Below are 13,179 nucleotides of genomic sequence, written 5' to 3' on the forward strand. Positions count from 1 at the left end.
GGTCAAAGGGGTAATGGGGGGGGGGAGGGGGTCATTGCTATGGGCTACGGCAGACTGGACCACCTGTGCCAAACAAACACTTACCTCAAAGATCATGTTTTGTTTTGATGTTTTTGTGTTGTGGTGTGAAACACAGTTTTGTTTTGACTGTCTGAGTTCGTAACCTTTCTGATCTCTTTGATGTGAAGCCACTGGCTTTTTCTGACACCTACTTCGGAAGGGGTGACTGGCTGTACACGAGCAGCCATTGACTAAGAGAAGTGACTGATGTCCCTGGACTCTAAGGACAGAGCTCAATGGGTTGAAAAAAGGAGACCCTCAGCACAAGCAGGGAGCTGAAATAGACCCCAGGAGATACTTACTCTAATTAAACGGATAAGGTTTGGAAATGTTATCACTAAGTGGTGTATGTTGTAGCTGGTGTGGTGGCTGCAGTTGACTTCACATTAGAACCCATTCGCCAGCAAAAATGTGGCAAGCTGCTTCCTGATGTAATGTGTGCTTAAAAAAAAAGTTAAATCTAACTAAAAAGTTATTAAATTGACTCAACAAAACAGGAGGAAGGAAACAAAGTAAGCAAGGTGATGTCAAGCCATTCCAAGGATAGATTTTGTTTCCATTTCAGACAAGGGTAACGTGACAGAGACAGCAATGGAAGGAGAGACAGAGACAGAGAGAGAGAGAGAGAAAGAGAGAAGGAGGGAGAGAGAGAATGGAATTGCTGGAATGGTGTGAATGGAATGGTATCAAACACATGGAAACCATGTGTTTGGTGTGTTCGATACCATTCCATTTATTCTGTTCCAGCCATTACAATGAGCCTGTCCTCCACAATTAAGGTGCCACCAGCCACCTGTGACATACATACATATACTGGCGGAAATACCAACACACATACTTGAAGACACAGAGACAGAGATGGAGTTGACTGTGCATATATAGGTAGGGTCATGCCTGGTGTAGCCGTTGATCAAGGATGCAGTTACAGAATCTCAACAGCACCCCCAGGGGATAGGAGGGAGTATTGCATGCAACTGGTGCCCTATAAGTGATTCAGCAGCACTGTCTGCATAGCTATCCAAACCACAACCAACATAAATGTGAAGTGGTTCTCCCAAAGCCCTATACCCCCAACAAGGGGCACGGCTAACAAGTTGCACTGGTAAAAACAGAAAATGTGTTAAAGGAGGTCTCCTCCCACTACCATGGCTTTCCGATGGCCAACCCCAGTCAAAGTTCTTCATTGTAAACCCCTTAGGAATCGGAAAGAGGACAAAACAGCTCCAACCTGTTCTCAAATTAAACATCCATGTACATTACTGAAATGATAATGGAATTGTGTGGGCTATGATTACATGGATGCTGTATGATTAATACACTCATTTGATCTAGGCTAGGGAATCCACATATTTGAGCAATGCTCATTGATCTGTACAATTTATCTATATTAACTTACTACCCTGCAGAAATGTCCAAATTGCACAAAGGCTGCCCTGATCCATCCACAATGTAAGCAAATCCAGATACATTGTCTGAGTTCTTTGGAGATAAAGCCTTAAACCTCAACACATAACTCATATCTAAATCTTTGAATACAGTATGTAACCCCTAAGGAAGTCTGGAGACTTACAGGCGATTGTACATGTAATATCCTAACAGCTCCACATTCCTCAACCAGCATTGAATATTTGTATTCCATCTTCTGCACCTACTGGGTACCATGATGTCACTTGTTTGGGACTATTTTTAGCAAGCAGTGTTTCAATTATTTAGATGTGTTCCTGGCATCTGGGGAAAAAATGTACAGGCCACTCCTGAGTTGACCGGCTGGAATTCATTTGCAAGGTAGGGCTGCTGAGGAACAGTAAAGGCTTGTGATTGGATGGTTTTGCTGCCTGTCTTCAGATTCCTACACCCACCCTCTCCCCTGTCTACTGACGGTTCAGCAGAAAGCCATGGCAGTTATTGGGGAGTTAGACATTTTCTATGTCTCAGTCACATGGGTTAAAGTGCACTTGCTGTTGACAAAGGAAAACCAACTGCAAAACCAAAGCAACTGCAAAACGTTGTCTGTCCACATTGACCGGTTTGTTTGACAATGTAGGATAAACTGCATCATAGTTAGCACCATGACATACAGTTTAAACCCAGGTTAGAAAATAATCAAATCAAAAGGTAAAAAGCGGTTAAAAGCCATAAACGACTGTGAATACAGTACTCACAACCTTTTGCATTACCGAACACAACCCTATCCTCCAGAAGAACAGCACAGTGTATGTCATGTTCATGAGGCAAACGTAAAGATATTGTTGTCACGTAGAAGTCTTTGGGAGAAAACATCATTGGTCATTCACAAAGCATTAAATCACATGTTTTCAAAAGATGACCTGCATAGTATTGAATCAAGAAAGACATTGCAAAACTGAATCAGCTTTGAACCCTGAGTATGGCCTCATAAAACACATTCACAGTTCAAAGGTGATGAGAACTTCGATATCAAGGCAATAACAGATACGCTTCCTTTAATTCCATGGTTCTAGCCTGGAGCCAGGAAGAGAGTTCATGTCCTCACAAAATATCTGCATGATTAAAGGTCCCCAGAAGACACACATTGTTAACCGCTGCACCACAGAATCCTACCACCCGCCCACACCCCACACAGAGTACATGGAAAAGAGAGCAAAAGGGCTACATACTGGCTTGCAAGGTTTTCTGGGATATTTCGTTGGTGAAGGCTCCAATGCCTTTGTTGGAAATGGCAGCCAGAGAGAAGTAGTACTCTGTGTTTGCTCGCAGACCCTCAACGACGTATGAGGCAGTGGGGACAAAGGTTTTGGTCACCTGTTGGTGGAGAACAGAGGGAGTGAGGCATGCTTTTGACGGAAATTAAATATCACTTCAGTTTACTGTACCTTTTGTTTGTTCCTTTTTTAACCTTGTTTGACCACCTTTCCTCAGATAGGGTGTTCAAGAGTACTTAAAGGCAAAAGCTTGGTTAACAATCTTCCCATAGCTTTAAACAATGGACAATAATATCTTACCTGGCTGCCAAAACTGCCCTCTTTGTACCGAAGCTCAAAGTTGATGATTCCCTCCTTCTCAAAGGCAGGTTCCCAGGTCAACTCGATGCTTGTGTCGGACACCGCGCCAACCTGGAACTTTGTTGGCTGTCCGGGGACTAAGATAGTCAAAGATACATTTAATTAGTGACAGTGATCATTGCAGTGAACCTTCTTTCCTTTCTACAGTACAGGATCATAATGGATCACTTGTGGTATGCATTCATCCCTAGTGAGAGCACACAGACATGTTGATAGGAAAGGTTGAACCCAGAACCCTAACCTCCTTGCAGCACTTTGACGTGGATGGGGTCAGAGAAGGGCCCATCGCCCACCGATGTAAAGGCCAGGACACGGATGGTGTAGGTCTCAGACGCCACCAGGCTCTGGATGGTGGTGATGATGCTATCCTGGACATTATGGATCTGCCATAGGCTCATGGGCTGGGACGGGTCCATGGTGTAGTACACCCGGTACCCTTTGATCTGCCCGTTGGGTTCCTCAGGCTCGTCCCAGCGGACCATCATGGTGTTCTGGGAGATGATCCGGGCCTGGATGTTGCGGGGCGGACTGGCCGGGGCTTGTTCCCCAGTACGGGTCTCCACCGGCTCACTGGGGGGGCCCTGGCCGATCGTGTTGAAGGCCGAAACGCGGATCTCATACTCTGTGTTGGGGTAAAGGCCTCCGATGCTGTATCGCGTGGTGGTGATGCCGTCCATGGTCTCAAACTTGCTGTCAGGAGACTTGGCGCGGTACTGGATGATGTAATAGGACACAGGGTCCGGGTTGCCCGAGTCCCAGGTGATGGTGACGCTGGTGGCCGTGGTCTCGGTCACCATGGGGATGCCTGGGGGCTTGGGCAGGGCTGTGGGGGTCAGGTGGGGAGGGAGGGGTGAAGAGGGACTTTTAGATGCAAACATAGAATTATCATAAAGATGACACCTCATAACACATCTCCATGCTGGTTTTGCCCGACCATAGCAGTAGTAGTAGTAGCCTAGATGAATCCCTGTGCCCCCTCTTACACTTGACTGTGATCTGCGCGACCGCCTCGATGATGCCCAGACTGCTCATGGCCACACATGTGTAGTTGGCCGACTCTCGCACGCTGTTGAGTTCCAGAACGTTCCGGCCCACCGGCATCTCGTCCTCCGGCGTCAGGTCCTCTGAGTTGAGCATCCATTTGACATAGGGCATGGGCGACCCTACCGCCACGCAGGTGATGTTCACACTGCCACCTGGCATGATCTCGTGACTGGTGGGCGGGATGGAGAAGCGAGGGGGCACGCGCCGGACTGGGAGTGGGAAGGAGGGAGGGAAGATGTGGAGGGAGGGAGTCAAAAAGAGAGAGAAAAAGAGGTAACAAGACCGGCCGATGAAAATTGACCCTTTCAACGGCATCCGTTACATCAACAGAAATCAACACGGTGCATGACAACTAAATCAACTAAATCTAGTACGTTTTTCTAGGACATACTTTCCAAATTAACAAAAAAATACTAAACTAACAAGAACTGCTTCAACAACAATATAGATTGACATTAAAGCAACGATTCATAGCAACAAGGTTCCATTTACCAAAATTTGACCCATCACGGCACAATTAAAGACACAAAAATCTATTATGAGTTTCTCATCTTTGAAAACTGAACTACTGACAGAATATGCATCTACAACATGGAGTTAACACCCATGAAGACAGAGTATAATATTTGAGGGAGTACTGTATGATCGATGCTATACAGTAAACAGGAACTTCCTGTCCTCACAGCCACTCACCACTCACAGCCATTATAGGCCCTCCCACGACAAAGGAAGAATAAAGGAAGATCTCAATTGCTTACTCCTCTCGTCCTCTCTCCTTGTCTCCCTCTCAAAACCCATAGGATGAGAAAACCAGAGCTCTCTCCACGCTGACCTTCTCCTCCAATGGGTTTTGAGAAGGAGACAAGGAAAGAGGAGAGAGGATGCGAGGAGTATGCAATTGAGATCTTCCCTAAGACATTTCTCCCATTGTATTTATTCTGTGGATAGAGTTATTATAGTTTGAGTTGGGGCCTCATGCACCTGATTGGTAAACAGGCTCGTGCTCTTAGTCCTAATGGTACCTGGCTAATGATGAGAAACTTTAATCAGATTTTTGTGTTTTAGGGTAGATCCACTGGACAAAGCCTTTTTAAGATCTGACACGGTTCCATTGATAGATGCAACTATCAGTCCCACAGACAGCATGCATAATAGACTGAGGTAAACCAAGGATTAAATGATAAGTAACAAAACCAGATATAAAATTTAGATAAAATGCATTGAGGAATATAACTTAAGGTTCGCTAGCATGCCCAGACAAAGACGATTGGAGAGGAAAAGAGAAATATCAGATATAGGATAAAGCGCGCGCAAGGAATAGAGACAGAGAGACAAAAAGAGAGAAGGGAGGGGTGGGAGGAGGGAGGGGGGGAAACCCACTTCAATGCTGTGTAAGCTCCTTTTTTTTTCTTTTTTTTTTTTTTTTTGCCAATGTGACCTAATGTGACAGTTGGCACATTGTCACATCGCAGTCCTGGCAGAAGTAACACAAAATAAGTATAGAGAAGAACAGGTAGTGTGTTTATAAGAGGACATAAAGAGATAGCTGTAGTAGTTGTAGCTAGAGCGGAACTATCACAGATAGTAAAAGAAGTCGAGAAACAAACCGACAGAAGGTAGAGGAAGAGCTGGAGAAAGGTACAGTACAATGGACGTCTAGGATGGGAGAGAATTGGCTGTGGGTTGAATGGTCAGAGGACGTTGATCATTGGATTGAGAGAGGGGAGAGGGTTGAGTTGGGTAATAGTTTGGGTTTATGTGAGCATGCATAGTATATCTACATGCGTGCGATGTTTGCGATATGTGTGATGTAATGCTATGTGTATGCATGTGCCTATTTGTGTGTGTGACAGACACACTGTGTATGAGGCTTTGGGACTCAGGTTGAGAGAGAGAGACGTAAAAAAAAATATGATGTGAATATGTAAGGGGTGAGACTCAGACTTTGAGACAGACAAGACAGACAGACAGAGGACAAGGAGACGGGACACAAGGCAGAACGGAACAGACCCAAGCAGCAAGGCAGCAGACTGAAGGGACAGACAGACAAGACACTGATGGGCACAAGGACGTACTGTACGCAGAGGGAGGGGAGAGGGTAGAGGAAGGTAGGAGGGGAGAGGGGCGGAAGTGGGATAGAGTAAGGAGACTGTGATTCTGGCCAAAGTAAACAAAAACATTGCTCAAAGTGGGTTCAAGGTCTCACACACTGGGGCTTCAAATCAGAGATTCAACTGCCCCCCCCCCCATCCCCCAGCTTGTTGCCAACAAAACCAGGGGTGCACTAAGGTTAGGGGGGGAAGATGGGACATAGAGGAAAAATGGCATTTCAAACACACCGTGTCGATCCAAATGGGATTCATTCGATAGTAATATTGGATAGCCTTGGTTGTTTTTCCACGAGGGAGCGCACCAATCAGCTTACAGCACACTCCTTCTAAAATGATTTACCCGTTTGTGTACACTACCGAGTGTGCATATCAATAAAGTAACTCTGGGCTGGGATCTATTATACATAAACCAAGCTTGTGCACAAAGAGACATCCAAGAAATGTTCATCTCTACTACTTTTTTTTAACTAGAATCTGAACTACAGAATACAACCAAAATTGATTGGTCACAGAATCATGGAGGCGTATCGCCTTTGACTGTATGTGTAAAATGACTAATAAAGCATTTATTCACATGATTGTTCTGATTGAGTTGAAGATGAATGGTGACCATCTATGGTCCCCATTGGCCGATAATCATATTATCTTATACACCCACACCACTGCTCTCCTGGAGTACCTTACAAAATACCTCTAATTCACTGACAATGTCATTTGTTCCAGTTACTACCTCAGAATGTCACAATCCAACCTTGAGGCTCTATTCCGATAAAGTAGAAGTAAGTTAGCTTGTGGTACCTACACATTTCCTTTTAAGATAACATTATGTAAAATACATTTGTGTTTACTTTTAGTAAAATGGTAACTCAAATTGCATCATGTCAAAAAGACACCAAATAAACCATAACACCTTTGAACTTTTTAGACACATTTGAGATAAACAATTATATCCAAAATTGGCTCCTATTTCCAAAAAACGAAAAGAGCGTAGGCACCATATTCAACAGGAAGTGACAATCACAATGCTAGTAAAACGGTGGCATGACATAATTTATTTCATAACAGGTCATGACTGAATCAACCCTCCATTTATATCAACGAGTATAACTTCGTTAACAGGCAGGAGAGTGTAGTTTCAACATCTTTCAGATGTTACAACAATCAGGCATGTCAGAACAAGGTCATATCTCTTAGCATTTTTGTCATGATCCCTGTCCTGTCCTGTTATGGTAGGTATGATGTCACTCTTATGGCAGCCGTTTTGTAGCGCACTTTGAGTAAAGCATTCAACCAAAAAGGCCATAGCCTTATTCTAATCCCTCCCCAAAAAGGGCTTATTGAAGAACAAAGGTGAAAGGGCAACCCATTCCTCACACGGACATGCATGGGTGTGACTATGGCATGAGTAACAGACAACAGTCAGGCATCCTTCCATCCACCAGGTCCGACACAAGAGAACCAGTACAGTCCAACCATGTCAACCAAGCCCATCCAAGCATGCCATTCCCAATCTAGCATGGTGTACACATACACCTTACATACACACAAAATCAAAGAAAGGAAATCCAACTTAAAATCCACAAAACCAGTCTTAATAGCATACACAATATCACAGTATGCATGTGTGTTCCTCAAGGCTCTGTATAAAGACCATTGGATGTTTTGGAACTTGTGTTTTTTTTTTGGGGGGGGGGGGGGGGGGGGGGGTCAAGGCAAATAGAGGACTTACGGACACTTTTATATTTGACTTACATAAATCAAATTCCAAACACTTGAATATCAAAGAAGTCTAATTTTAAGGGAAGTCCAATCAGGATGAATTGTATGGACATTCGAATAAGAGAATACCAGTATTGGTTTTGACGGTGCTGTTCTCTCCCTTGGGGCGAGGGTCAGCCAATGGACCGGGAGCATTGGTGGTTGAGTGAATGAGGCTTTAACAGAGGAAAATATCTAACCCTTCACCTTTGGCTACCTGCACTTCGAAGGCCCTACTGTTTTCTGTAATATAAATCTCCCCCCTGGAAAAAAGGGTACACCAACCTCCATTAAATTATTTCAAGCATGCGTCAAAGGAGCAGTCATCTAACCTCTAACCCTATGCATTTATGTAGCCTCTGATGAATTCTGATAAATTCTACCCTCGGAATGTCTCCAGAATATCTGTTTAAACAGAGCATCATTAGTTGACAATAAACGCAGCTTCGTTAAATCCTATTCATCTTGAGATGGGTAGGGTGACCGTGGCAGAGGAATTGGGAGCTGGGCCCCCAGTATGCCGTTACTGGTCGACATTTGTATCTCTAGCCAATGCCTCACCCACTACCATTACCTTGATATAGTACTGTATACGAGATAATTAAGGGATAGAGTGGAGTACATGTATTTATCATTGCACCTGGCTCTGTGAGATCGGCCGAGCAGACAAGATGTGGTGAGTGCTGCTCTTTCTTTGCAATGCTACCCTTTAGAAACGCAAACCCAGCTTAAAAAGAATCCCAATTGCATTGACACGTCTCCTCATTCACAAAGACCAGGAGCCCAACCGGCCGATATAGAATGGAGAGAATAATAGACCACTCATTTTGACTCAGTAACAAGTATATAATCCTATTTAAAGCCCCAATGTGGAGAGAGAAAGACAACTCAAAGGTCATACAGTGGACGATGGTGGAGAAGCAGTCAAGAGAGAACGCCAGAGTACTGCGGTAACTCCAAGTGGGCGGTACGTGGAAGGAGTTCAGTGCCAAAACAGAGGTCAGAAGAAGGCGGACATTATCGGCCATTTTGGTGAGGCAGTCTGTCCTGCCCCAAAATGAAGGGGTAAGCCAAAATAATGTGCAGCCTTTAGTGTCACCTTGAAGCTGAGATTACACCCTCTTGGTGCCTGAGGACACAGGCATGATATGGAGATCCTTTGGTTACACTCGTGGAGTGAGGCCGAGCACATTTACATAGAAACCACAGGGGCCGCCCATATTAACACACCGTGGCTGTGGCAATGCTAAATAGTCTCTATGGGTGGCTCATCAAAATGGATATTATCACATAAGGAATACTGACAGAAATCCTGGCTGGATATCTGATAATAGCAAACAGTAGGCTCAGAAGATTGTAGAGTGCCTTGTTTTTCCATCGTCTTACAGGTAGACAAGCAGCCAAACGATACTGCAGATATGTCTCAGCTTTGTGGTGAATTAGTCAGATTGGAAAATGTATAAACATTTGGTCCAGATTGAGAGTAAATTGATCCCTGTTTTGTGACCCCCAAAAAAGATGCATTTCTTAATTCATACAGGGCTCCAAGGAAACAGATATGTGCGGTTTTGAGGGGGCCTGTTATCTCCAGGACTCCTTCAAACAAACATCTACTTAGCAATGGCTGGCTTCCACTTTGGCCAGCGAGAAAATAAGGTGTAATCTAGCTTTCTTTCCCAACAGTTACACACAAATGCACAGCAGGACATGCAAGCGCATTCAAAACAAGGCAGGCATCATAGTAGGGGTGCAAACATTCACATGCATTCATCACAGCACAGTCTTCCTGCATCAATGACAATGTGGATAAAGTCTTTATTATATTTCTCCAGACACTAATTACAGACCTACTACAATAATATATATATATATAGTTATCAATATATGTCTGCAAAAAAAATCTACCGAAATGTAATCGTTGCCCAAGTCTCCTGGGCTCACTTGTTAAGTTTCCTTCGTTGGGATCATGTCATGTTTTAAGGACTCTATTGTGGGAGGACAATAATGGGAGGATATCAAGTCTGCGGTATGCAAGGCTTCAATTGGTACATTTGCTAATAGAGTGTATTTTTTATCATTAATTGGTGCAAGGTACAGTGGGAGCCGACAAACCCCCTCATTTGTGTCGGCGACGAGTGAGGGCTCAAAAGAGATGATTATGTACATTTGCCTAATAAACTGTCTCGCTGAACGGCGTTAAGACCGAGGATTTCAAAGGGGGCATTGGCTTAGTTGAGTCTAAAGCGAGACGGGCAAGGAGACACAAAAGAGACCACACATGTCGAGAGCAGCAGCAGAGCAGTGTGTGGGTCGACTATTGTGAGATGTCATTAACCCTCAACTGCAACTTGGTGGCTCCACTGCCCATATTGGGGTTAGGATATGTTACAGTGTGCCATTAAGATAGTACAGGACCAGGTCCACGGGCGAATACAACTACAAAACTAAGAACTAAAGCCAATAACCAAGTCCATGGAGACACGGCAGGGGGCGATGTGTTTCATTATTTATTCTTCCGCTTTTGCGTTGGCGAGGGTACAGGCAAAGGGGTGAACCTGTGTCTCTCTTAGGCAGCCGACATGCTCGGACCACATGGGCACTCGCGCCACAGGGGAGAGTGCAGCTCTCCACTCTGCGTCAATTTTAAAAAGGGACTATTTTGTCGCAGTTGGAACGCAACACGGCTCTGGACATGCTTTCGCAGACCCAGAGCAGGGCCACTTTTACCAATATACAGAGCTCATATTCTTGGACCTAATCCTCAGGAGATCCATAAAGAGAGAGAAATAAAAGAGAGAGAAATTATCATAGCTCTCAGAGGAGTTAGATACGGGAAGTCGTGAGCAAGTCTGCGATCTTTTCTGCCTGAATGAGTGATTTCTGCCTGATAGAACAAACTTGTTGAACCTCATGTAATTCTGTCGCCCAACAACCCGGCTTTTGCCCAAAATCTATGTAATGTATAAGCGCTCTGGAGCCGTGCAAGTTTACTGCAGTGGGTGACATGATATTTAATACAGATCTGGCTCTGATTCAGGTCAATATCTGCTGCTCCAAAACTAGCACACACACAGTAACACATTATGCTGAAAACTCATTCGAAAGCTGATGGAACGCTAGATTCAAGACACTCAATTTAGTGAACAAATGGTGCTCGCATTGGTCTGCAATTCATTTGGGGCCCTTCTCCTCACCATTAGACCGGGGTTTAAAGCAAACGCATCAACAACAACAAAAAACGCTCCGTATTTGTTTTTGTCCAGTTTGAGAACCTTCGTTACCCGCCCGAAAATCAATCCAGACATGCAGTGTCGAAAAGGCAACTGAATTAATAACAAAGCGGAGTTTGATTGAGTCTGCCGACTGCTGAAGGACAACGACAGTCAGCCAACGGACCAATCGTGTCTGATTGCCGCCATTGGAAAATAAAAAATACCCCTGCACCCGTGCAGGAGTCATTATATTGATATTGATCTTCTTGATACTGTAAAATGCTAAATCTCCACTCAACCCAATCTAGACCAATCAGGATTGATGTATTCATAATGGATTACTTTAAACACGATGACAGGAACACTGGCTGTATACACACATATTATTTGATCTAGCATTAAAATTTGTGTAGGGACTCAAGAAGCAGCAGCTTTACTGAGGTAAAAAACTAACAACCACAAACAAAAGAACCACGAATAACACATACATTTTAAGGAAAGGAAAGTAAAAAAAAACAGAACAAAACTAAGGGACAAACACGACACTAACACCACTATACAAAAGGACTAACTAAAAGAAGAAGCCAACTAAGGTCTCAATTAGGTAAACAGTGGGTGGGTAAACAGAAGAAGTAGAGAGAAACAAATTGAAGAAAAAAACACAGGAAAGAATGCAGAAATAAAAGAAAATGCCCAAAGGAATTCTGTTCAGGCATGCAAGCGTAGTTACATTCTCCAATCATGCATCAGGCCCTGTTATTTCCAAGTGCTGGGTTTCCATGAGAAACACATGCAAGAAAGCTTTCAGAGCAGAAGCAATACCAAAGGATGCAAACGAGAAAAGGCCCCACAATGCAAACTTAAAAGTAAAGAAACAAAACCCGAACTAAGCGGGTTTCTTTGAATCATTTCTTCTTTTGACTAAAGAAAATTGCCCTTCATAAGTATTTAGCATTTTTGATACAAATTGTTTAGGATTTCATCAAATTAGTAATGAATCGAGCTTTGTAATAGATAAATATATGTTCAACATGTTTTTTTATGTGGGTAAAAAAAGTAAAAAAGAAAAAACACACCAACCTTCTCGAAGCTCTGAGGGATGTAAAGGGGTTGATGCAGAACACAATGACATGAGGAGAAGAGAAAAATAGGGGAAACACAGAGAGAGTAAAAAAAGCCACCTCAAGGCGTTTAGCTGCAGCTACATTTCTAGTTTTAGGTTTTCCCTCGGCTCTCTGTCTCTGCTATCAGTGACATCCGTCTTTAAGAAACTTGCCTGGCCCGTTAAATAAGCTTTAACCCAAAACAATCAGATTCACCCCAGTGGCCGCGCTGTCGTCTGTTAGGAAAAATGGGCCGCCACTGGAGTAAAATCAAGCGTATCATCATTATCAAAATTCACAAGCTCCTTAGCCACCTAGAAGAGCTCCCATGGTGGCCGAATTTGCTTTCATTAGAGAACGAAACAAAATAAAGAGAAAATAAAAAAACAACCCAAAGTAAAAAAGAAAATAACCAATAGAAGGACACAGTTTGAGCTCAAATTAGCAGCTGCAGTATTAAGACATTTACTTCAACCAGGTGGTTATGAGCAAGCCAAAAAGTGACATTTTGACAATGGCTTGATTTTTGGATGGTCTATGGCTACAGTCTTATAATCAAGTACTGTATACTACTGCAGGGTAATGTCCATTTGAGGTTTGATCCCTACTGGAGCTGCTAATTTTAAGTGCAATTTGATTTGTGAACAAAACATACTAGTCAACATCAAATTTTAGAATTGAATGACAAATTAAAACCAAAAAGAGACAATCGACACAATCTAGGCATAACTTGTGCCACTGGATACAGATCATATGTAGACACCATCCTGGGGATTGCACTAGTTACTGGAACTAAACTTGGTCTAAACTTGGTCTGAGGACATGATATATATTTTTTGCATTCAGATTC

At 43.5% G+C, this 13,179-nt stretch overlaps 1 protein-coding gene across 26 annotated transcripts in view; it reads right to left on the reverse strand.

Annotated features, from left to right (window-relative positions):
• The window catches only part of ptprsa (protein tyrosine phosphatase receptor type Sa), a 283,320-nt gene that overhangs the window by 81,035 nt on the left and 189,106 nt on the right, over window positions 1-13,179 (reverse strand). For 19 of the 26 annotated variants that reach the window (XM_036977783.1, XM_036977791.1, XM_036977800.1 and 16 more), the window contains 5 exons: window positions 12,307-12,318; window positions 4,085-4,354; window positions 3,343-3,924; window positions 3,042-3,178; window positions 2,697-2,841 (listed from right to left, as the gene is read on the reverse strand). In XM_036977783.1, the coding sequence (XP_036833678.1) occupies window positions 2,697-2,841; window positions 3,042-3,178; window positions 3,343-3,924; window positions 4,085-4,354; window positions 12,307-12,318 (1,146 nt within the window). The remainder of the gene's footprint in view (window positions 1-2,696; window positions 2,842-3,041; window positions 3,179-3,342; window positions 3,925-4,084; window positions 4,355-12,306; window positions 12,319-13,179) is intronic. The other 7 variants (XM_036977788.1, XM_036977798.1, XM_036977809.1 and 4 more) reach the window with 1 other exon arrangement.

The sequence above is a fragment of the Oncorhynchus mykiss genome, chromosome 5 (assembly GCF_013265735.2).
Source record: "Oncorhynchus mykiss isolate Arlee chromosome 5, USDA_OmykA_1.1, whole genome shotgun sequence".
In the NCBI taxonomy this organism is placed as follows: Eukaryota; Metazoa; Chordata; class Actinopteri; order Salmoniformes; family Salmonidae; genus Oncorhynchus; species Oncorhynchus mykiss.